Consider the following 25,174-nt stretch of genomic DNA (forward strand, 5'->3'; position numbering starts at 1 on the left):
GGGCCAAATGCAGGCAGATGAGACTAGTATGGGACATCCTGGTTGGCAAGGGCAAGTCGGGCTGAAGGGCCTATTTCAGTGCTTTGAGACTCCACGTCAACCCAAAATGCCTTACAGCCAATAAAGTTATTTATTGACGTGCCATCATTGGTGGAATGGGCAACCAATTAAAATCACTCGTATTGTGTTGAAGACCAAAGTGAAGTTAATTAAGATATTGTGGATTGCTAAGGGGGACTGGCAAAGGATACAAGGATGTCAAGGGTTCATCCCGAGCAACTGCATAACAGAGGACTCGATGATTCAAGCACTGTTCCCAGGGACACACTCAGAGATGGACATCGAATGCATCTGAAAGACCATCAACTCAGTGAAAGATTCTCTTTGATTTGGCTGAAACTTGTTGATCGTTCAGCACAGCGAGATGTCTGTATGGGAATGGTGCCAACTGGCACATTTCACACTGCATAAGCACGTGCTGAGGGATGCACTGAAGCTCTGTGTAGCCAGTGCAAAGTCTCTGTGGGGGAGGACGTCCTTCTGCTACCGTACATTCAGAGGCTAAGTCCAGGGGGGAAGCCCTTCAAACAACAGAAGGGGGTACCACCCTAAGGGGCCACGTAGCAATGGTACTATATTCATATCAGAAAAGTTAACACCTTGTATGAAACCAGCATCACTGAATGTATAGACCAACACAAAGAATACATTAAGAGCTTTGCATTGTTTTCTGCTGCATATATTTTTTGAAACATTATTTATCAATATTTTATTTATGCCAAAAATAAAGGCTACAATTTTCCTAATCTGTAATCCTTTATGTTCCCTTATGCATGACAAATTTAGAAGTCTAACTATTGGCTTCGCCTTCAGCCTTCTAACACCCCACGTTCTTGAATGCCCTTCTCATACCTCTTCCTTGTTTAAAAACCTTTTCGATATCTATTAATATCTGATTTACCTAACAACTTTTCTTCATGTGCTCATGCAGTACTTTTGGGCATTTTTTACTATTGTAAAAGGGACAAGGGAATTGTTAATTTATCAATGTGACTGAATTTTTATTTTCTTCACAGCAAGTTTTATTTATACATCCAAACAAAGATCATTTATCACACTATATACAGATATTACATACAGTGTTTATACACATATTACATAGTTTGTACACAAGAAAAATATACATAAAAAATGTAAACCTTTGTATACAAAAAATACCTTAAACAAATTAAACAAGGACAATAACAAAAGGTGACTAATTTAATTATTAGCTCGCCCTATCGTTTAAAAACAGAAATACAGTACATTCATTGAGTAGAAGAAATTTGAGCCACCTCTTCAGTTTCTGTATGCTGAAGCAGTTTGTAGGACTGTTATGATTTTCCATGGGCTGTATTCTTTTGCCATAAAGTCCCTGATACAAACTATTTGTGGAGCTGGGATTATGACAGTGTGAGCAGATGGGATTTAAATCTGGGCACTTTGAGGCAAATACCAGGTATAGTTAGGACAGCATGGTGGATATATATTTCTTAAACTTCTTGGATACACTACTCACTTTAGGTATCAGTGATTTCATGGAATCTTCCCTCTCTTCCAGCCAGAACTGCAGAGGGTCCCAAAGGCGCAATGAGTGCTTTCGAAGAATGTTGCCTTTTTAGATGCATAATAGGGCAGGCATTAGAGCATGTTGAATAAAATGGAACCTGTAATCACCAATCCCTGTTCGCACAAATCATTTGAAATATAGATCTTTCAGGGGAATGAGAGGGACCAGTATCATTTTTCCAGATTTTTCCCCACCCCATTTCTTTTGACTAATAAAAACAAATTAAGTGCTTTGTGATAACAGAGAGAAAAAGTCTATGACATGGGCACATGGAAGTCTATGACCAAGGGCCTACAAAAGATGGGGGTACAGGATGGAAGGGGACTACTCTCAGTCTAACTGGAGTTTGACGGGCTGCTGAATATTTCCAGCAGTTCCTGATCTTGGTGCAACTCCAACATCCACAATGTCTTGGTTTTGGGATAGACCCCTACACAGATTCGCAACATCCAAAGGATAGAAGGTGCAGGGGATCCAAAAGTTGCTATGATGCGGAAATTTTAAAATGTTTGTCTAATTAGAGCTAATTGACTGATATCTTGGTGAGGAAATCTATTTTCCAAGAATTCACCTGAGAAACACATGGTTATGGGTTAACTACTCATATCCAGGCTCCACAGAACTGCACAGCTCATTTTAAAAGATCAGCTTTATGAAAGTTTATGGGGGTGGGGGGGGGTAATTTTAATATTAAAATTAGAAGTTTAACTGTTTTTTAAATTGATATAGTAAAAATTTTACTGATGCCTTTGTTGCTTGCTTAGCTACTCTTAAAAACCACATGACCAGCATGAGTCACATCCAACTTCTATGCACAAGCTCTTCTTCAAAGCCATGAAATTTACAGCAGTGAAACTTTACATAAATGTCATTAATTCATAAGGATTCTCCCAAATTTCATGGAAGAAACCAGTTCGGGATACTGGATCAGAGGCAAATGGGAGGGAGTTTCTTTTACCCGTGTTAGGACAGATGGACACACACATACACGACTCATTCAAAGGTCACGATCAGCAGGCACACAACTGATTACGAGTAGTTCATCATCTTAAACCAACCCTTCCCAGTAGAATGGAAGCCTTTGCCCTAGGAGAGACATTCTTAAGCTCTGATCCTTCTGCTGTTTTACCACTCATTGGGGTTGAAGGAAAAAGGGCCTGAAAAAGAGGTAACGGTCGCACAATCCATGCCTCTCACCATAAACCCCACACACATTTCTAGAGTTTGGTTAAGTCTACTTCTAATGAGTTGTAAGTTTATTTTTAAAAATGTATATGCACAATTTTATATAAAATACAACTTGTGTTATTGCCACTACATGCCCTTAAATCATAAAAAAAAAACACCGGGAGATTCATGGAGCCGTGCACAAGTATTCCCATACCTGTGACTTACTGAGCAGGCAGTATTCCCTGTGGGTACAATGCATGCTTGGGAAAGTGATATAAAGTGACACAGGCTTCTTGTGCTTTTAACTTGGTCTCTACATCGTAATTGATAATATTCTTTGATGTATTTGTTTAATGTAGTGAAACAACAAGAGAAACCAGTCACAATTGTGCCCAAAGTTTGGTACGTCACAAGAGAAATTCCAAACGTCTACACATCCTTTAAGAAGGAAATCAGCCTCCATGCTCATGTTGTGCTTCTGCTTTTTTTTTTAAACAAAAGATCATCTCTGGATGGGATGCAGCCATTTAGCTCCTGCAAAATTCTAATAAAAGTGGAATTAAAAATATTTATTTCATTGCTAACTCCCTTCCTTTCTCTCCTCCCTGCTTTTTTAAAAAATATATAAACCTGAGAACATAAGAGGAAAATGTCAGGATGGCTTTATGCTTATGCTCAACATACAAGCTTAACATAGTCCTTCACTTTTCCCTCCCAATAAAAAAGATTTTATAAATTTTATATATATATATATTTATGTATGAAAACTAACAATCTATCATTCACCATCACCTGCCTCGAACTTTTCAAAGTTCTAAAAAGGGTTTCATTGAGAAATCAATAAATATACGATTAGAGAAACCAATGACTCTCCCTGTCAATAAAAGGATAAATTACCAGGTCATCCCTTCCAAGTTATGAACAGAAGGAATGTTGCGCGTACAAGGATTATTACGGGACTACAATAGTAATAACACAAACCTGGGGCAGAGTAGAGATGTTATGCTAATTTCCATATCAACTATGCCTGGGCATAACATTACAGTAGTTGCCTGGCCTGATGTCACATTCATAATTTATAATATTAAACTACCCTCCACTCACTGGATTTTGCTAGAGAAATAATTCTACATTTGCTGTGAGACTTTCCTGTAGTTCTAATTACTGCAGTTCATATAGACTCTGTTAAAGTAGACGCTGCTACAAAATAGATATTTTATCATATATTCTTTTGTCAACTGGCAGGCTAATAATGTTTATTCTGTTTTTCCATATACACTGTGATACCTAGAGAAACCAAATGCTACAGATATTTTATAAAACTATGCTAATTGTGGCCGTTGTTACAATCTCCTACTGACATTTGGTCCAAAAGCTGAAAGTATTGAAATAGAAACTTATCAACTCATAATTTGGCTTTACTTTCAATGAAACATTATGGTTTGCATTCATTCAGTTCCATCCTATCCCAAACTGCACTGCAGAGTGTTACCAAAGGCAAGCCTCAAATGTTAGCCAACCTGTTCACAATAATTAGGGTTCAAACTGGTTCAAGTAACATCAAGCCAGCAACCCACAGGGAGAGTAAAACATACCCTCAACAAATGATGATGGCCTGATGGCAGCAGTAACCTCTCAGCTCCATCTGTACATAAAGCTCACTGTAAGGATCAGGATATGTATAAGCCACACAATGATACATGTCTCAATGATTAGCTGCTTATTATACGTGGTCAATGTTCAATGTATCTGCATTGCCTGTTTTGTTCACTGCAAGATAGTAGTCCCTTTTAAAGTGTGTCTCATTTAGAGATTCAGTAAAGCTTTACTTGGTCAGAAGATGGTTGCTTGATCTTATGTGACGTGCAGCATGGTCCTGGACTGCTACTCCTCCGTGGCTGCCCAGCAATGAATTGCCACGAATCCTAGTAAAAGGGTATCTCTTTATCAACTTTCCCTCATACTTTTGTTCCAAAATATTAGCATACAATTTTTGCTCAGATGGTTTGTGAATATCAACGAGCCTGCAACATCTTGGTGGTAAACACAAAATGCTGGAGCAACAGTGGGACAGGCAACATCTCTGGAGAGAAGGAATGGGCGACGTTTTGGGTTGAGACCCTTCTTCAGACTGAGAGTTAGGCTTCTTCAGACTGAAACGTCACCCATTCCTTATATCCGGAAATGCTGCTTGTCCCATTGAGTTAATCCAGCATTTTGTGTCTATTCTCAGTGTAAACCAGCATCTGCTGTTCCTCTTATACATCTTGGTGGACCATTCTTGTTCAGAAATTGTAATGTGGCTTTATCTTGGAAATTAGACTGAACTACAATTGCATGACACATGCCTTGCGTAGTCTCTCTCGCAGGTTGTTATTTCATGTTTTCCCTTATAGTTATATATAGTTAGCATTATAGTTGGAGGAATTTGATCCCATCAACGATGTTAGTTTTAGGCCAAGTTGTTTAAACTCACTGGCAAAACCAAACTCCTTCAAGAGGGTTTTTTTTAACCTGAATGAAACATGTTCCTAAGTTCTCAAGGTGAAGGGCTACTGCCTAAGCTCCTGCTCACTTTCCACCATCACCAGACTGCTTCCAAAAGCAAAAAAATCCTCTTCTCAAATCTGCTCAGTTTGCACTAACAAGGCTAAAAACAGTTTACATACACAATAGCTGAAGTCTTTGTGAGATTTTGACAAAGGTATTGGAAAGATACTAATTGAAAGGAAAAATCACTGCAGTGCTGAGTCTTGTAGTATTTTTACAAAATCCTTTCCAAAGATGGATGGTAAAAGATAATGTCCGATCACTCATGTGTTGATTGAAATTCAGTATGGCTTTCTTCCTATGTAGTTCTTCAATGCACTTCTTTGGGTAACAATGCACATGGGAATTCAGTTCCAGCAATTTGCTTAAACTACTGGGATCACCCGTCCCATTTCATCATCTTAATGGTCTTGACATGCTTCAAACCAGCTGCTAACAACATAAGTCATTGCTTATAATGTGGTTATAATAAATTATCCTAAACTGGCTGACTTTATTCTTGGGGTGGTTAAAAACATAGTTGCACAAAATCACAACAATTTTTTTTCTAATTGTTCAATGCAAGGCAATATGTGGCCAAGTCAAGAGCTGGCTTGGTGAAATCCTCTCTGCCACAGTGTGGTTTTATACTAGAATGACAAGAGTAAATGGTTTCACCAGGATGTCCGTGGTACTTTTCAATCCAAGGGATAACAATTAGCATCTGGGTGAATTATACAGTATTGTCTATTGGCAGGCATTGTGCACAAGGCAAATAAAAGAACTGAAAGGTGTTAATGAGGATACGTTTGCAGCAATACCTCCAAGTTTGATCACAGTCATCAAGAAGAGGGAACAGACAGATAAAAGTCAAACTTTGGGCTGACATCACTCCTACTCACCAATCCAAGGAATGGTTTATCAAGCGTTCAGTCTGGGCAAAAGACTCTGTTTTCATTTAGAATTTAATTGGCTTACAGCAGTCTTCTCTGAAGGTTGTGGTAGTGGGGGTGGGGGAGTAGAGGGGAAGCTTAATATTTGCTCATCTATTATCAAAATTGTGACCTATGATTTCTCCACAGTTCATATTAACTGGCATTCCCTTAAATGCCATGCATCAAGATAATAAAAGCAGGGAAACAGGTCTTACAGAGGAACTTGATGACATCTGGGATAACTATCGATCTCATTACCTGGCTAAACAGAGGAAACATTGGGTCCATTAAATGTTTGCCAACTCTGCTTGCTGATCACAGAGGCGGGGAGAACAAACCAGAAGGACCAATTCATAAAAAGGGGAAAAAGCCCAATCTGATATAACCGTTAGGACAATCATATGGATTCCAGTAGTTATAAACCCCGATGAAACAGATGTATTCTTTAAAAATTTCTATAATTTCAATAGTAAATACAATTCAATATAGCAACATCAATTTTATAAAAGTAAAGTCTGCTCATCCCACTCCCTTGAAGCAAATCGAAGAGCTGCAGCAGAGCGTGCAACTCTTTAATCCCCACAGTTACTTCTTATGTTAGCAACCAAAGATAAACCAAAACCATATTACATGGACAAATCTTTTGCTTGTGCGAGGATGTGCACAAGTCAGTTGCAGCACTGTCAAAGATCCCCCCCATCTAATTTTGAACACAACTTCCAATCTGACCCGACCTGCGCTGATGAGTAATAAACGAAATGTATCGGCATTGAACAAAACATGGTTCAGACTGCAACTATTCATATTAATAGTTTCTCCACAGTTCATTATCCTCAAACGCTAAGCCAGGAAAACAGTCCAGTTAAGCCGGACAACAAAAAGAGTTGTTTCTTTTTCGGTCAAGGAACTAGCTAATTAAAAGCAATGAATGGAGGAAGGATAACTACAGCCATTTAATCGGATCCAGTGTAAGGTAACAACGTTAACAAAAACCCTTATCTTAGTGCAACAAGAAATAAATACCAAATATTCCTTCTCTCTGTAACATAAAATTAAAGAAAGCCCCTAGATTAAAGAAACAGAAATGGCAATGACTAAGAATCAGCCAGGAATATCTCATTCCTGTTAAGCTACCGGGGAAAGAGTATACAAAACACAATGAGTTATTCTAGAAATCAGGATAAGATGGCGTGGAATAATTTAAGATTCCACTTTATACAAAGGTAATCTGTAAATTGTAACAGCATGGGCCACCCAGAGGTATCTGACAAATAGCTGGAGTAGAATTATTTCCCAAAACCTTCAGAAAGGCCCTTGGTCCTAACACATTGCAGTTAGCTGATGATCCCCCAAAAATGGCTGTACGATACTAAAGCTCCAAAACACATTTCCAACCTCAGAGTCATAGAGCTATACAGTATGGAAACAGACCCTTCGGCCAACCTGATCCATGCCTTTACCACAGTAAGTCAGAAGTGCGACTCAAAATTACCGTAATTCTGTAGTTATGTGGTCATCTGACTAAAACACCTGGAATTTAATAATAGTGATGTTATCACAATAGACAAAACGCCCAAAAGTAACCTGCACCTAAATACTCGCTCTCACCTACATCCTGAACAACATACTCATGCTACTCAGAATTATACCACACACAGTAAACTTTTCTCCGATGTACAAAGACCAGGGTTTGGGACTTAAGAGTGGAGGAATACCTAGTCCAAGGGCACAGCATGGACAGAGTGAGTTAGGATGGAGAAATACACAGTGAATGCACTAAGAGGATTAGGGGTAGGCAGATTCACAGATCAGGTTGGTTAGGGGTGAACCAGTTAGGAGACCAGGACGTTTGGGGCAGTTCATCAGACTGAGGCGATGGGGAGGGGCAGTTCACGGACTGAGGTGATTAGAAGGTTCACAGACCAGAGCATTGGGGGCGAAGCGGTTCAGAGACTAGGGTGATAGATGTCTGAAGAAGGGCCTTGACCTGAAACGTGACCCATTCCTTCTCTCCAGAGATGCTGCCTGACCTGCTGAGTTACTCCAGCATTTTGTGATACCTTCGATTTTACCAGAATCTGCAGTTATTTTCCTACACTGGATGATAGATGTAAAGTTTTTCAGAGATTGGGGCGGTAGGAGTGAAATGGTTCAGAGACCAGAGTGATGGGGGTGGAGAGTATCACAGACAAGGGTGATGGTGCTGGAGAGATTCACAGATCAAGGTATTGGGTGGGTGAAGTGATCAGGTTGATAATGTTGGGGCGGTTCAGACTGAGGAGTTGGACGCAGAACTGCTCGCAAATCGGGGCGCTATGGGTGGAGAGGTGTTAGGGGAGCATGCATTCAAAGACTGGTGTAATAGACCTATAGTTGGTGCTGGAGTAATGTGAGTCAGGCAGCATCTTTGGAGGACAAGATAGGCGACGTTTCACTCTGGACTCTGAACGGGAACGTTTTGGGTTGGTTCTCAACAGTGCCTATCCATGTCCTCTAGGGCTGTTGCCTGACTCACTGAGTTACTCCAGCACTTTTGTGTTCTATGTAACAGAGTTAACCAAAGTTATAAACGTGATTCTTTTCTGCACTCTCTCTCTCTTGCACAAGCTTTAAGTTCTTTCACTTGAGACAGACAGAAGAAACTCCCCAGAAACTGGACCACTTGAATAGAACAACTCCCACACTAAGCAAATGGTTGACAAAATCTGCTCTCTTCCAAGCAAATCTGACAGAAAGCATTATTAAACAAGATCACACTCGATTTAAACCCACACAATGAAGCACTTCATTATGGCAATCAATTAAGTAAACAACCAATGTATAATTAGAATGCATACTCCATGATGAGAGGCATCAGGTTTAACAAAATTTGGATGTTTAAATTAAAATGGAATATTGGGAATGCATGATTTGTTTTTCTATATAAAAAGGGGTTGTGTGTGCAGAAAATTGTTATTGTTCTTCCACAAAACATATCTGGCATGGATCTGTTCCACAATGTGCAGCGTTCACCTTTATTCAAAGAAACAAATAACACTAACTTGGAATCCTCCACACCTTTTCAAGATATACTGGGAATGGCTCCTTATTTCAAATCAAATGCACAAAACATTCACAAGCAAAGTTTCATTGAATCTCTTCCCTGATCTTTCAATTTTTAATGGGAAGTTCTAAGAGTGCAGGAAATTTATAAGGGCACCAGGCTTTGGGAACTGGGTGATGCCATAAGTGTTGAATGGAGGAGCTGTATATGATGTATATTATGTACAATATTGGTTATGAGTACGTGTGATTAACTTAAAACTGGGGTAACCCCTTTGTAGCATATCATCTGAAAAGTCTACAAGTGACACAAGCTTAAAGCTCGTTGGATATATTTTATACATATGCTGAGCTTTTAACATAAAAGTTCTCTCAAAAAAATCTAAAATATTTGGCATTATAAGACACTGGATGCATTGCAGAAAGCAGTGGGTGGCATACTTTAGCTACCTTTATTTTGTGCTACCTGCATACAGGTCTTGAGGCAGTGGAATAAACGCCCAAACTCTAGAAGCCAGGGATCAGCGCCTCCAGACCACACGTGAACTAACCTTTGAGAGCATCAAAAGTACTGGATTGGTTTGAGAGTAAATTTGGATTCCATACGCTGTGATGCCGTTAACAATCTGATGACACCTCAAAAGCCCAGCTTTTAAGGGTTCCCAGAAATGGAAGAAACATAACTACCCTACCCAAATTCCTACTGTTCCTAGAAAACCCTCAACCTCTGCTGTCCTGCACCAAGATACACTGGTTATTTTATTTTCTCTCCCATCCTTGCTAACTAAAATGCAACAAAAGCTTCAGTGAACAAGTTTTATTGTGAGTATTAGGTCTAACTCAGGTGTAGCACCTGTGATTTTAGGAAGAGTAACTCCAACTGGCCTCTCACGGAAATATATAAATTGGAGCCAAAAGAACTGATGCTTTAAGTTCTGAACACCCTTGAAGAAGGGGCAGGAAGAGGGACTGGAGATTGTAGGTAGAACAACAGAGGTGAAGGGGGTTGCTGGAGAAGGGTGCAATGTCCAGCTGGATGGCAAAATAACTCTTATTCATGGCTTTGAGCTTAGGATATATCTCTGCAAATATGGCATTTATAAAACATGCCCTGAAGTATCCTTGCAGATTGAAATGATTTGCTTGTTAGTAGTCCATTCACAGAAGACTTTAGATGGAGTTTTGGGATTGCATTTTAGCAAATAAATGTCAGTACTGCACCTAGCTTAAGAATCTCACAGCAATGTGGGGCATGTCTGTGCAGAGACCTTGGGCACCTGATCTACAACTTTGTGTGTGTGTGTGTGTGTGTGTGTGTGTGTGTGTGTGTGTGTGTGTGTGTCCGAGTCCATTTTATTATATAAAAAGCCTCAATGAGCCAAACATCTACCTTGAGTTTGATACTTAACAGTGTGCCATTAATGGTTTTATAGATAAGCAATGTCAGAAAATGTACTAATGTATTTACATAAAAAATATGCTCAAACTGAATGTATTTAGCTCTTTTAGCCCTGCAAAGGGGGCAAAATGTCACCAATGCCCCTGTTCAAAAAGCACACAAAGCCCTAGCAAGGTGGAAAGGAAGTAACCTAAACTCATTGTGGCTGCTTGGCAAAATATCCAGGTAAGAGATATCTGGTTTAAAAAAATGTTGGCAGGAGTTTGGTCTGGCTGCCAATTTGTTAAAATGCTGCTCACAACAGAGATGCCAATGATGAACTGGGAATGGAGGGGAGATAGAGGAGGCAGTGTTTATAAATGCTAGAGGTGGAGAAAACAGGGAAGTATGCCAAGTTAACAGGTGTGCAAAGAGATTTGGGTCCGTCGTTCATAACCAAAGACAAAAGCCAAATGTTTTATTTTCCCCTTTTTGACGTCAGGAAGGTTGGATGCGAGAATGATGAGCATAACTACCCATTATGTTTGCACTTTTTATCAATAAAGGTAGGAATCACTGGCATCTCTGTTTGGTCACAAGTCAGGTTCTCCCAAAAGCCTTGGCCCTTACAGGTTTCCCCCTCATACCACATGCATGAAGAATTTGTTTTAAGAAAAAGGACCAGCTGATGCCCTTGAAACTCCAAGAAGCCACTGAATATATCAGAGATGGGAAAAACATCTCGACCCTCACTTGCCAGGGAGGAAACAGGGTGGTCTTTCATTGCGCCGTGACTCACTGCAAAGGGCTAAAGGGTGCTGAGACCTTGTTCGTGCTGACAGCGATGACAGAGAAGCTTGTGGGGGGTGCGACCGAGCTGTGGGTGGGCTGAACGTCCTTGGGGATGCCGCTGTGGGAGCCGAGTTGCGGCCCAAAGGCGGCGCTGAACTGCGGCAGAGGCGGCTTGGCGGGGTTGGAAGAAGAGGAGAGGTCTGGAGGGGAGGATGGGCCCAGACTGGCGCTGCTGCCGTTGCCACTGAAGCCGGCCTCACTGAATCCAGCGAGCAGGACAGCATTGCCGGGTGCCTTGGCGCTGGAGAAGGTGGAGGGCAAGTGGGGAGTGGAGAGCGGGGTGGAGAGCGAGGTGGAGAGCAGGTGACCCTCAGGCCTAGGCGCCATCAGGCCACCGAAGCTGGCCGGCTCGCTCAAGCTGATGGTGCCCCACTGGGGCCTGGAGTTGACGAGCTGAGCCGGCAACACGTGAGCGGGCAGCAGGGCGGCGACATCAGGCGAGAAGGGAGCACAGAGACCGTCGGAGGGGTAGGCTGGCGGTGGAGGGCGGGGCGGCGAGGCCACGTGGTCGCTGTAGGGTGATGGCGCATGCTCACTGCTGTAGGGGGACGAGCAAGAGTGTTCGCTCCCGCAGCGCGGCCGCGACGCCAGCAGCTCTTCGGCCTTGCCCAGCAGATGGGCGCGAGGAGATGAGCGGCTGCCATCGGCCCGCAGACCGTGGAAGTGCGGCGGGTAGGCCCGCTCGCCGAGGGCCAACAAAGAGGCATGGCCCACCGCCGGCGGCAAGGCATAGGCGCCCTGCGAGCCGGCCGGGCTGGGCAGCGCCGAGGGGGCGGGCAGGAGGCTCTCGTCCAGCTCCAGGCTGGAGAAGTTCTCTGTGGACATGCGGCCGTTGAGGAGATCCCCCAGATCGTTGTTGACTGCCCGGCTGAGAACCGGGATGCCGGCAGCGGCGACGAACGCACCCATTCCCCTGCCCGACAGCTCCTGGTCGCCGTCTCCGTCCGTGTGCGCTAGCTCACCGATGGAACTGAGGCACTCCAGTGAGGCGGCGTACGATGTCACTGCCTCCAACGCCCGCTCCAGCTCCTCCGCCTCCTCTGTCGTTGGCAGCAGTTCACCGTTCTTACCTGCAGGAAGCCAGGAGAAGCAAAAAGAATATCACCTTACTGCTGATAGACCACACCAAACAGCCAAAAGCAGTGATAAGAGTGTTCTCCATAAATCCAATCTGAAATTCTGCAGAATAGGTTACATATTTCATATGTAATGTGTGAACTAATGAATGCCTGCACCTTCAAGCCAACCCAGTGAACTGCTGTACCTACCAGTACTGTATCCATGTTGTACACTGACAGACCTGTCCTCACCAGGACTGTACCCAGATTATGGTGTAACGGATCTGACCCACGAGTACTGTGGTATTGTGGTGACAGACTAGATCCACCAGTACTGTATGCCATATAAAGCGGGAGACTTGTATCCACCAGTACCGCACCCATGCTATACAGGAACAGACCTGTATCTACCAGTACTGTCCTCATTACACAGTGGCAGGGTTGTGCCCATCAGATTATGCAACATCTTCATGATCAACCTCATCTTGTATCTCATCTTTTGTTCTGATGCTTCCTGGAGCATGAGGCAGGGAGCTTTTACCAATTAAAAGGGTCTAAAGCTTCATTGCTAAATATGGGATTTCACCATGTCCAATCTGCCTTCTGCAATTCCTACATTTAGAACAAGTTGAACGTCAGAATAGTATTTAATTAACAGTAAAGCACAGTGCAACTTGTCTCATAAAAGATGCAATATTAATTTGTATGTTTTTCCATTTCTAGTCTCATTCCAGCTTGGCCCGTCAAATTTAGCAGTAGAGATTTCAAGTTGTCCTTTTGCAAGTAGAAATTAATACTTTTATTAAAACAATACAGGCTCTTTATGATAGCCCAAGTGCAAGAATTAAAATTAACGGAGTAGTTTCAAAACCATTTTTGCTAGAAAGAGGAACAAGACAGGGATGTCCAATCAGCCCCCTTTTATTTGCGGTTTTTATCGAACCTTTGAGTCAGTGGATTATCCAGAATAATAATATCAAAGGAATAGTAATGAAAGGAGGGGAACAAAAGATTTCCTTATTTGCCGATGACGTATTGGTGTATTTGTCAGACCCTGAACAGTCTTTGTTACAGTTATTTTATGTTTTGGAACAATATGGATCCTTCTCTGGTTATAAGTTAAATGTTATAAAAACACAAATTCTTAGTTTCAAATATAGCCCCTCAATAAAAGTAAGGGAAAAGTTTAACTTGAGGTGGGATGCTGAATCCATGAGATATCTAGGAATAAACATTCCAATAGATCTGACTAAACTGCACTTGCTTAACTACCTCCCATTGAACAATAAGACCAGGGAAGACATTAAGAGGTGGGACCTAATACCTTATCTTAATTTTGGATCTCGTATTGAATCGGTCAAAATGGTTATGTTACCGAGGCTGTTGTATCTCTTTCAATCACTTCCACTAGATATATCAGACCAACAATTTCAAGAATGGGATAAACATATCTCGAGGTATATTTGGCAGGGACAAAGACCAAGAATCAGATACCAGGGGTTACAACTGACCAAAAATAAAGGTGGGGTTGCACTCCCGTGCTTGAAAGACTATTATGCAGCTGCTCAGCTGAGAACATTAATTTATTGGTGCAACCCCGACTATTGTGCTAGATGGAAGGAGATTGAGATTGCTATAACAGAGGAATTTCCGATTCAGGCTGCAATCGGAGATAAGGAGTTAACAAATAAGTTAATTAATTTGGGAAACTCATGGATTCGATTATCACTTAAGGTATGGAATAAGGTCGTTACCCAAAATCATCTGAAGGATGCTGTGAAGGTTTTGAGATGGTGCACGTTTGATCCAGATTTTGTACCAAAAAGACAGGACACTAGTTTTAAAAGATGGAGTTCTCAAGGTTTGACATCATATTGCACATTTTTACATAAGGGGTCTATGAACAGCTTTGAGAATCTGAAGAGGCAATTTGGTTTGAATAATGATGATTTCTATAGATACCTTCAAATTCGCCATTATATAGATCAAATACAAAAGGAATGTGCAGAAGTAAAATGGGATAATATCTTGTTAAATGTATTTATTGATGCTTACCATGGAGGCTCAAAACAGAAAACCATCTCAAAATTATACAAGGGTTTACGGCAGAGAAAAGGCAACTCACTGTATGTAGAACAGAAATGGGAAAGGGAAGGTAATCTGGTTCTAAAGGAAGAAACCTGGGAGAGCTTATGTGAGATACAATGGAAAACTTCAAGTTCAAATGTTTGGCGGGTGTTTTGCTGGAAAACCCTTATTAGGTTTTTTATTACACCTGTTCAAAAAAGGCATTACACAAATTCTTCTTCATGCTGGCGACAATGTGGGTGCCTTGAGGCAAACCATTTTCACATATTTTGGTCTTGTGTATCAGTGATCTCATTTTGGCAGGAGATTCATAAAGTTTTACAAAAAGTTTTTTATATGGATATTCCATTTAAATTTGAGTTTTTATATTTTGGTGCTTTACCAGTACAAAATGCTTCTATTAAAGATAAGTATATTTTCCAGATCTTAAGTGCTGCCAGCAGGAAAGCTATTACTAGGAAGTGGTTGAAACCTGGAAAACCTAATGTGGATGACTAGATTAACATTGTATATGATATTTTTATAATGGAAAGGATAACTTTTGCTTTAAGATTGCAACAGGGAATATTTTTGAAAAGGTGGGAAAATGGATGTTGTACATCATGCCCGTACGGCCATCATTCGTTTAAAGCGGATCTTTGTATCCTACTTCCGTGTCCTATCTCATTTTCCTTGATTTCATACCGCTCCAGAAGTAGTGATGAAATATTATAGAGGTATACCCCAAATGTTGGTTTTAGTTGTTTTTGTTTTTGTTTTTGTGTGTAGTTAAGTTTTGGATATGATCAAATGTCCAGTAAGTCATTACCCATCCTTGTAGTGCTTCCAATACCTGTGGTATGCTTTATTTTGGGATATGCAGTATTTGTTAACTAAGGAGGGTTTAAGGTGAATGAGAATGTGTATCATTGCGGAATGTATGGAACTGGAAAATCAAAATAAAAATAGAATTATTTAAAAAAAATTAAAAAAATTAAAAAATTGTAAAGTGGTTGTGGGATCAGGATTTACTTCAGTCAGATCCATTAAAATGTTCACTGACTTTGGGCCTCATGCCCACAATCCAATTGGGCAACAGCTTTCAATCTTTGCTAAATAAAATAGTGACATGTTTGGGATGCAACCTTTATCTTTCAGATTAGGACTGCATATGTTTATCCGTGCATATGTGTGTACAGCACAGGGATGGGGGAAACTCACGGTGATCCATGACATCAGCCATCTTAAACCCTTGCCTACGCTGTTCCTACTGGGCAGAAGAAATTAGGTTTACAATTGTCTGTGACAAACTTTGAACACACTGATTCCCCTGCAGAATTTGAAAGTATCATTGAGATGAAATAAAACATGCTATGCTTGTATCCATATTATTCAACGATAGACAAATTTTATTTTTACACAAGCGACCAATGGTTTAACAGGAGAGTTTTGGGGACATTTTGATTATGGGAAGCAGCAAGGAAGATCTGGGAACCAATGCAAAGTTTGAAGGGTGGGACAACATAAGAAGTAGACCGTGACAGTTGACAGAGAAATGAGAAAGGATAAATATGGAGCAAATGGAAAGAAAAAAATGAGCTGAGATACAGGAAAAGTTCAAAATACAGAAGCCTAGGATTGGCAGAGATGCAAACACATGGATTATAATTCTGATGGTTACATTCTGCAAAAGGAAATTAAAAAGATTAATGAGTATTGAGCAATCTGTTCACTCATCATACATTATAATACCAATACCAAAAGGGTTAAGGTCTCCAGTCTGGTTATGGGAATTGTTTATAATTTAATCACATACTCTGCTTTAGAAAATCATACACAGTCTAAACCCTTGAAGAACCACTGCAACAATGCTCAAAACTGTGGTGAAATTGCCTCAAATAATCAGCTCAGAACATTCTTAATCTTCAAATTCAGTTCAAGCATGGAAAACAGTTATGGGAATCAGTTTATTTGCTGCAAGTCCGTTGATATAATTCACTGAAGGCACTATTACCAATCATAACATTCACAAAATGTTAACCAGAGCTCATTCATTGCATCATCACTTCATTAAATTAGATGTGAATTTAGTTTTAAATGGGAACAAATCTGATGTATGAATTCCAGAGGTTCTGGTAATAGGATTGTACTCGGGAACATGCAATAGGAATAGCATTCTTCTAACCTTTTTGATTATTTTTGTGCTTCGATGAGAGTTTAATGATTTACAAATATCTCAAAGCTGATCTGTACTCTATTTCTTCACTAATTTGAAAGTACTCTGTTTGACCTATCCTCCTTACACCAAAGCGGATGACTTCACATTCACCCAAATTAAAAAGCAAATGCCAGCTTTGTTCATTCAGTTCTGCCTCACAATTTTCCACTCAACATATCATCAAGATAGACTTTCACAATTAATGGATACTGAATTACAGACATTTTTCATTATATGCTATAATTTCTGGTTTCCCCATTTTGAGAATCCACTTCCTGCCTCTTGCATTCTGTCACAAGAGGAGCTGCAAAAAGATCGCAGCCTTTGATGGAACAGGCACTATGTCAATAGTCACAGAATCATTCAGCGTGGGAAACAGGCCCTTCAGCTTAACTTGCCCACACCGACAAACATGTCCCATCTACACTCGTCCCTGCGTTTGGTCTATATCTCTCTAAACATATCCTATCCATGTATCTCTCTAAATGTTTCTTAAACGTTACGATAGTACCTGCCTCAAATACCTCCTCTGGCTGCACGTTCCATACACCCATCACTCTTTGTATAAGAAAGTTACCCCTTGGGTTGCTATTAAATTTTTCCCCCCTCACCTTAAACGTATGTCCTCTGGTTGTCGATTCCCCTACTCTGGGCAAGAGACTGTGCGTTTACCCAATCTATTCCTCTCATGATTTTGTACATCTCTATAAGATCACTCCTCATCTTCCTGCGCTCCAAGGAATAGAGTCCTAGCCTGCTCAACCTCTCGCTATAGCGCAAGCCCTTGAGTCCTGGCAACATCCTTGTAAATCTTCTTTGCACCTTTTCCAGCTTGACAACATCTTTCCTATAACAATACTCTAAATGTGGCCTCACCAACATCCTACATAACAGCAACATGACCTCCCAGCTTCTATACTCAATACTCTTACTGATGAAGGCCAATGTGCTGAAATGTTTGAAACATGGCCATCAATTTGCATCCAGCTAGCTCCCACAATTAGCAATGAGATAAAATCTAATTTAGTAATATTGCTTGAGAAATTAGCATTAGTGGCAACACCAAGAAAACTTGTGTGGCTGCCGAAAGGATGGGGCCTTGGTTATTATTTCGTTTGAAAGATGATTTGTCCAACAAGCAACACACTCAGTAGTGCCCTGCTGTGTCAGCTTAAATGTGCTAAAAAGGGATACAAATTCACAACCTTCAGCGAGGCATGATTGCTACCACTCATCTGCAATGGGGACAAGAGTTCCCAGACTCAAAGGTTTTACAAACTTTGACAGAGGATAATAGCAAAACTTGGGGTGGCTTTATCTTCCTAGATGTGTAATTGCATGGAATTTCCTCCCAGTTATGATTCAGGTATTTCAACAAAAAAAAAGAAATCTTAATCTTGATGATGACATAAAATGCATGTATCTTGGTAGTTAGATTGGATATCGATAGCAAGAATGGTAATCCCGAAAGGAGGGCTCAAATATCACTACAGCAGCTGTGAAATTTAAAATTCAGTTAACTAAATAACCCACAATTTTATATTAAAAGGTCATGAAACTACTAGATTGTTGCAAACACCCATCTGATTCACTTAACGGGAGAAAATTTGCCATCCCTACCCAAGCTGACATTTACAGTATATGAAGCCAGGCCTACAGCAAATGGGATTGATTCTTTCTTAACCGACTTTGAAACTAAATTGTACCATAACTACCACAGAGGGAACATCAGCACCTCCATTGGAGGGATTGCAGTCCTTCAATAAAATGGTTCAACTCCTTCTCAAGGAAAGTCATGGATGGGCAAAAAGTACTGACCCTACCAGAGATGCCAACACTCTGAAAAATATTTTAAAAACTCGTACACACTCCCTGGAAACATTTCAAACAAAAAAACTTTCATTGTAATATCACCTTCAAAGAGGTCGAAGTCCTGCAAATCATCAGGCAATCGCTGAAGAACCTCTGCCAACTCTTCCTGATTTAGTTCCAGGTCATTTGGCATATCCGTGATCTCGTTGGTGATGTCATCAGGGATTTCGTCAGCACTGAGTTCTGGAGTTGAAGAGTCCCTGGAATTCAACAAAACAGTGGTCAGGGGCAGGCATCACATAGTACAGTGCAGCACAGGAACAGGTCCTTCAGCGCACAATGTCCCTGTCAAACATGATGCCAAGTTAAACTAATTTCATCAGCCTGCATATTCATGTGCCACTTCACTGCATATCCATGTGCCTATCTATAAGCAAGTTAAATGCCATTATTTTATCTTCTCTAAACCACCCCTGGCAGCTCGTTCCACGCATTCACCGCACTCTACGTACAAATCTTGCCCTGCACTTCTCTTTGCCCTTCTCACCTTAAAGCTATGCTCCCTAGTATAAATATAGCCATGTCTTCTAGTATAAACATACTACTGTTTGGGAATAAACCAGTATGATGGAAAAAACACTCAAATTCAATTAGTAAAAGAAGAATTAGATTAAAAAGGTTCTCTTCACCACATGCCCAATTGCTTCTGTCTCTCCGTTTGTCATTATGGTCACACAAAAAGTCTTGTTGATACCTGGCTGTAACACTTGCTACTGGTGCTCCATGCCCTTCACCCCACTGTTCCTTCTCGATGTGCATTGAAACCTATTTTTACGACCAGGTTTTTGGCTACTGAGTTACCCAGTGAGCTGATCAGCGTCACATATTGTCGGATTACACTCAGGTAAAGTGCCTTTATACAGTTTGCATAATCAGTCAGTCCAGTGTCCAAATGGAATTGAATATGTTGCTACCTATAGGGATACTTTCTGCAGAAAATGAACACTATCCCAAGTCGTTCTGAACAGTAACACTTTCTTATTCTCTATCTGAAATAGTTTTAACTCAATACGCATTGTACCCTACAATACCTCTGCAGATGTGGTTTCTCAAAATCGTTTAAAGTTAATTAAATATTTATTATTTGGAATATAATCATTACTGTAGTCCAAACAGCATATTGGCCATTTTGTACACAATTTTGCTAAATCTGCCTTAGCAATATTGGGGAAGGTTAAATACTGCTCAGGACACAGAAGAGAACTCTCCGGCTCTTGTTTCAAATTGCACTGTGGGATCTCTCACACAGTGAGAGAGTGCAGGTGCGAGAAAACGCACTGGCATTAGAAGACAGCAGTTCTGGCAGTATGGCACTCATTACAACACTGATGTCTATTCTTGATAATGTGGCAAAGTATCTGCAGCAAGAGATGAATCCACAATCTGCTAAGAGGCAAGAATGCTCCCCACTCAGTCTTGACCAACATTTAATACTATTCACGGCACCCAAGCTCCCCCAGCAGGTAAAACACCAACCTAGTGGTGTCACAGAACACTGAGACAAGGTGTTCCCATGTTCATTTTTTATGAGTGTCTAATTTCGCAAGAGGTACCTCAATTGGCCTCGACTCCCATTCTGATACAACTCTTTGGTAACCAGGGTTCTGATCTGAAACCACCTATCCATTTTCTCCAGAGATGCTGCCTGTCCTGCTGAGTTAGTCCAGCATTTTGTGTCTATCTTTGGTATAAATTATCGGCAGTTTCTTTTTATCTGCAGTGTCTCCTCCAACACAAGAATCATCACTTGTTACGGTATTAGTCATGGCAGACACCAGGGCCAGTGGAGGAAGGAAACTCAACATCTGAAGTAAACTGAAGATGCAATGGTATATCTAATTTCACTGAGAAACCAGAGCTGGCTACCACACTGCCACTAAGAATGAAATCACAATTCTTTAAGCAATGTTATTTTCATGGAAAGAACAACAATGAACACAAAATACAAACAACCTGCACTCACACACCACCAACAATTGCAGCAGTGAGTCCTCACCTGACATGAGAAGCCATGACTGATATGCCAAGACTGGAAGGCATTGTGAGATTGCCCTGGGGTACTGCAGGAGGGATAGGTTTCTGAGGCCGCCTTGGGCCTCTTCGCCGTTTCTTCTTGTGTTTTTTGGTAAGTGCTGGAGGCTTGGTTTTCTTCCTGGGTTTCCTCTGTTGCTGGACTTTCCGGTTACTGTCACCTCGCAAGAAATTATCCTTAAATGAAGAACAAAGCCACAGAATAAGATCGGAAGGAAGGTGGCGCAGCAGAGGTGGGAAAAAGAGGGAGAGGCAAAGGGGGGCTGAGGAAGAAAGGGAGAGACGGGGGGGGAGGGGGGAAGGGTAGAAAAACCAGAGACAGCAGTCTGGAAAAGTACAGGTAGCTCTACATACTTTCCGATGGGAAAAAAAATCCATTTAGGTGCTGACCACGTAGCCTAGTTGACACAATGCAATAATTTTACTGTGTAATAATGTGATAAAAAGAAACTGCAGATGCTAATTTATACCCTAGACACAAAATGCTGGAGTAACTCAGCGGGACAGGCAGCATCTCTGGAGAAAATGGATAGGTGATGTTTCAGATCAGAACCCTTCTTCAGACTGATCGTAGTAGGGAGAATGAGGGGAAAACTGGAAGTGAAGAAAACTTATTTGTGCATTAAATTGGCATCGTTTGTTCTGGTTTGTAATCAAATGGTAAAAATGCTTAAAAGTGTGTATGCTAATTTGAAAATGGATTTGGGTGCAAATGCTTCATTCAATTAGTTTGAGCTTACAAGCTTGTCTTTGGACAAATGTGTCAGTTATTCTGTACACAATAGAATCCAATAAAACATTAGAGTTGATGAACAAATACTATCTGATTTAAATGCATCACAGCATGGTTTGGGATCAACTCCATCTAAGACTGCAAGAAATTGCAGAGTTGTGGATGTAACACAGACCATGATTCAAACCATCCTCCCTTCCATTGACTCCATCTACACCACGCTGCATCAGCAAGGCCACCAGCATAATCCAGGACGAGTCTCACCTCAGTAAATCCCTCTTCTCCCCTCCACCATCAGACAAGAGGTACAGAAGTGTAAAAACGTATACCTCCAGATTCAGGGATAGTGTTTATTTTTTCACAAACACTGCCCGATCTGCTTAGTTTGTTCCAGCATTTTCCATTGTTTTCCTTTGAACGACACAGAAACGTCTAAACTACCTGGCAAGCCCCACCTTACCATTGACAACTCTTTACCAAGACCTAGTAATTTAATGTGTTGATAACTGTTCCCATTAAACCATTACAGTCATTCTTTTTGTTCAGCATGTCCCTCCTGCACCTCCTACTGAAACCCACTGGCATTTCTTTCTTTCCCAGTCCTGAGAGACGATGATACCTGGCCTGCTGACTTTATCCAGCATTTTGCTTTTGTTCCAGATTCTGGGCCACTTGCTGTCAGAACAACTGCAAACTATTCCCACTGCCACAATTTGCTCAAATGCACTCATGTAATCTGCCTACTTCTGCCTTTATTAACAAATGCCTCAACTGCTCCCTCTGACATGGGAGTCCATGTTTCCACTTCCCTTAAAACAAACAAATTTCCTATATCTTTACTCATAATTTTCGCATACCACATCACAATCTTTAAGAATCGAAGAGGAAGATGAGACACACAATGAGGAAATGAGACACACAAGGAACTTGATGCTGGAATCTTGAGTAAAACTACAGATGCTGGAATAGAAACATAGAAAATAGGTGCCTTCGAGCCAGCACCGTCATTCATTGTGATCATAGCTGATCATCCACAATCAGTAACCCGTGCCTGACTTCTCCCCATACCCCTTGATTCCGCTAGCCCCAAGAGCTCTATCTAACTTTCTTTTAAATTCATCCAGTGAATTGGCCTCCACTGCCGCCTGTGGCAGAGAATTCCACAAATTCACAACTCTCTGGGTGAAAAACTTTTTTTCTCATCTGTTTTAAATGGCACCCCCTTTATTCATGAACTGTGGCTCCTGGTTCTGGACTCCCCCAACATTGGGAACAATTTTCGTGCATCTAGCTTGTCCAGTCGTGTTATAATTTTATATGTTTCTATAAGATCCCCTCTCATCCTTCTAAATTCCACTGAATACAAGCCCAGTCTTTCCAATCTTTCCTCATATGGCAGTCCCGCCATCCCGGGGATTAACCTCGTAAACCTACGCCTCACTCCCTCAACAGCAAGGATGTCCTTCCTCAAATCAGGAGACCAAAACTGCACACATTACTCCAGATGTGGTCTCACCTGGGCCCTGTACAACTGCAGAACCTCTTTACTCCTATACTCAAATCCTCTCGTTATGAAGGCCAACATGCCATTAGCTCTCTTCACTGCCTGCTGTACCTGCATGTTTACTCAAAATCTTAAGTAACCCAGTGAATCTGGCAGCATCTGTGGGCATTGACATTGCATACGGATGGAGGTTTCTATCTCCATCAATAATCTTCATTACAACTGGTTTATTCTAAAAACGGAAAACAAATGAGCCCGTTTTACAACTTATTTACCATTTTCTTTGCATGCTCTTCACACAGTGGTGTCTGATGCGTGATGTCAAACACTGGAATGGAACACTGTTGCCCATCTGCGAACTTGGCCGTGCAACTTGAGAACAGCTGCTGCGAGTGACTCAACAAGATATCTGAATCGCACAGGGTCAAGGAAACAGAATCAGCCTTGGACCGAGGTATGGAGTACACCTGTTTAATAGAGCAATGCAACTGTTGTGATTCAGTGATTGTTTTACAATAGAATCCACGGCAAATTAGATTTAATTAAATATCAAAGCAATTAGCTCTAAATGGTGTCATTTACTGGAACCCTTACAAAGTTATCATATTGAGGCTCTGTGTTTTCACACAAGATTCCCCCATCCTTTAAGATTTTCAATTTTATGCTTTCAAGGTGCGATGCAGAATGTGTGAGAATTAAACAAGAGGTTTGATACCAAAATCATATTCCAACGGAAGGTAGAGTTGGAGAAGTCAATTAACTTAATCAAAGCATCATTTCTGGATAACTAAGATTAAGGTGTTCAAGAAGCTGAGCATGTTGTTTAAGAACAGGAAGAGTAGGCTATTCAGCCCCTCAATCTTGTTCTTCCTTTCAACAAAATCATGGCTGGATTTGTATTCAACTCCATCCCACTGCCTTGAATCTATATCACATTATAACCTTATCTTGCAATCCTATGCATTTCAGAAATTAATTGAGTTAGTCGCCACTGCTTCTTGTGGGAGAATATTCCACAAATCTAGCCCGGTCTGCACGAAGCAGCAACTTTTAGAAGCCTTGCTGGATGGTTTGACTCAGACATACAGTTCCAGACAAACATTTCCCATCTATTCTATCAAGTCCAGTCAAAATTCTAGAAACCTCAGTCAAATTATTTCTTCGTCTACAATGGTTCATGGAATCCAAGTCTTGTTTTATAATTCAAACTCTCCTCGCAATCTAAGCATTGGAACCTATGTAACATGTAACCTATGTTAATCACTGCTGCATTCCTTCAAACGGCAAATATATTTAATCTTATATATGATGTGACACATTTATCAAATGTGGTGTGATACGGGTGATTTGTAGCTGTTGCAACTTCCTCCAAACATTATACTCTCGTCCTCCAATTATCTATGTACTAAAACTCTCGTTTGTTTGTTCCTGAACTACAGCTAAAACGGTACACGATCGCGCGACAATTTTAGGCCCACCTTACTCACCGTTGTCCCTTTGGTGCTAATGGAAGAAGTTTCATTGAAATCAGTGCTATATTTTTCCAAAATATTAAAACTCAGCCGCATTAATTTTCCCTTCACTTGTTTAAACTATGAGCATCCCCGTAATTTTATGCTGTCTGTGCTACTTGCTTTATCATGAATCTCTCCGTCAAGGCAACGTTTAAATATATGCCAAATACTAAGTGGTAATTGGCAGCCAACTTGCACTGCTGCATTAATATCAATCATGTTCGGTTACAAATCTTAATTAATCATTGCAAATAATGGAATTAATGGAGCAACCAAGCCAGCCAGAGTTTAAGATGTAATGAGGGAAAGCTAGGAGTGAGCAAATCTTCCCTCCCTGCACTCATAAAACCATTTCAGAAAAATAGGCACATTCAGAAAGAAGGCAAATTAAATGTAACCATATGTTTCTTCCCTTCCAATCTTAAAATATTCAAGAAATCAAAATGGGTGCTGGTCGCCTAGAAGCAGAGGCATCATTGTCATCGGTGTCTGATAAAAGTTAGAATTGCTGCTCAGGGTTTTATCACCAAAATTAAAAATTATGAAGCATTCGAAAACTAAACATAACTTGCATTTGTAGAGTGCCTTTCCTAGACTCAGGAGCGCTTCTAAAAAGGTCTGCAAACAATGAGGTACTTGAGGAATTTTCACTGCCATTGCAT

The 25,174-nt window shown here is 40.9% G+C and overlaps 1 protein-coding gene across 2 annotated transcripts in view; it reads right to left on the minus strand.

Moving 5' to 3' along the window:
- Positions 1–1,156: 1,156 nt before the first annotated feature.
- The window catches only part of LOC144595864 (INO80 complex subunit D-like), a 94,399-nt gene continuing 70,381 nt past the window's right edge, over positions 1,157–25,174 (minus strand). For both annotated transcript variants that reach the window (XM_078403671.1, XM_078403670.1), the window contains 4 exons: positions 23,274–23,407; positions 20,727–20,938; positions 18,773–18,930; positions 1,157–12,585 (listed from right to left, as the gene is read on the minus strand). In XM_078403671.1, the coding sequence (XP_078259797.1) occupies positions 11,459–12,585; positions 18,773–18,930; positions 20,727–20,938; positions 23,274–23,407 (1,631 nt within the window). In that variant the 3' untranslated portion in view covers positions 1,157–11,458. The remainder of the gene's footprint in view (positions 12,586–18,772; positions 18,931–20,726; positions 20,939–23,273; positions 23,408–25,174) is intronic.

The sequence above is a fragment of the Rhinoraja longicauda genome, chromosome 8 (genome assembly GCF_053455715.1).
Source record: "Rhinoraja longicauda isolate Sanriku21f chromosome 8, sRhiLon1.1, whole genome shotgun sequence".
In the NCBI taxonomy this organism is placed as follows: Eukaryota; Metazoa; Chordata; class Chondrichthyes; order Rajiformes; family Arhynchobatidae; genus Rhinoraja; species Rhinoraja longicauda.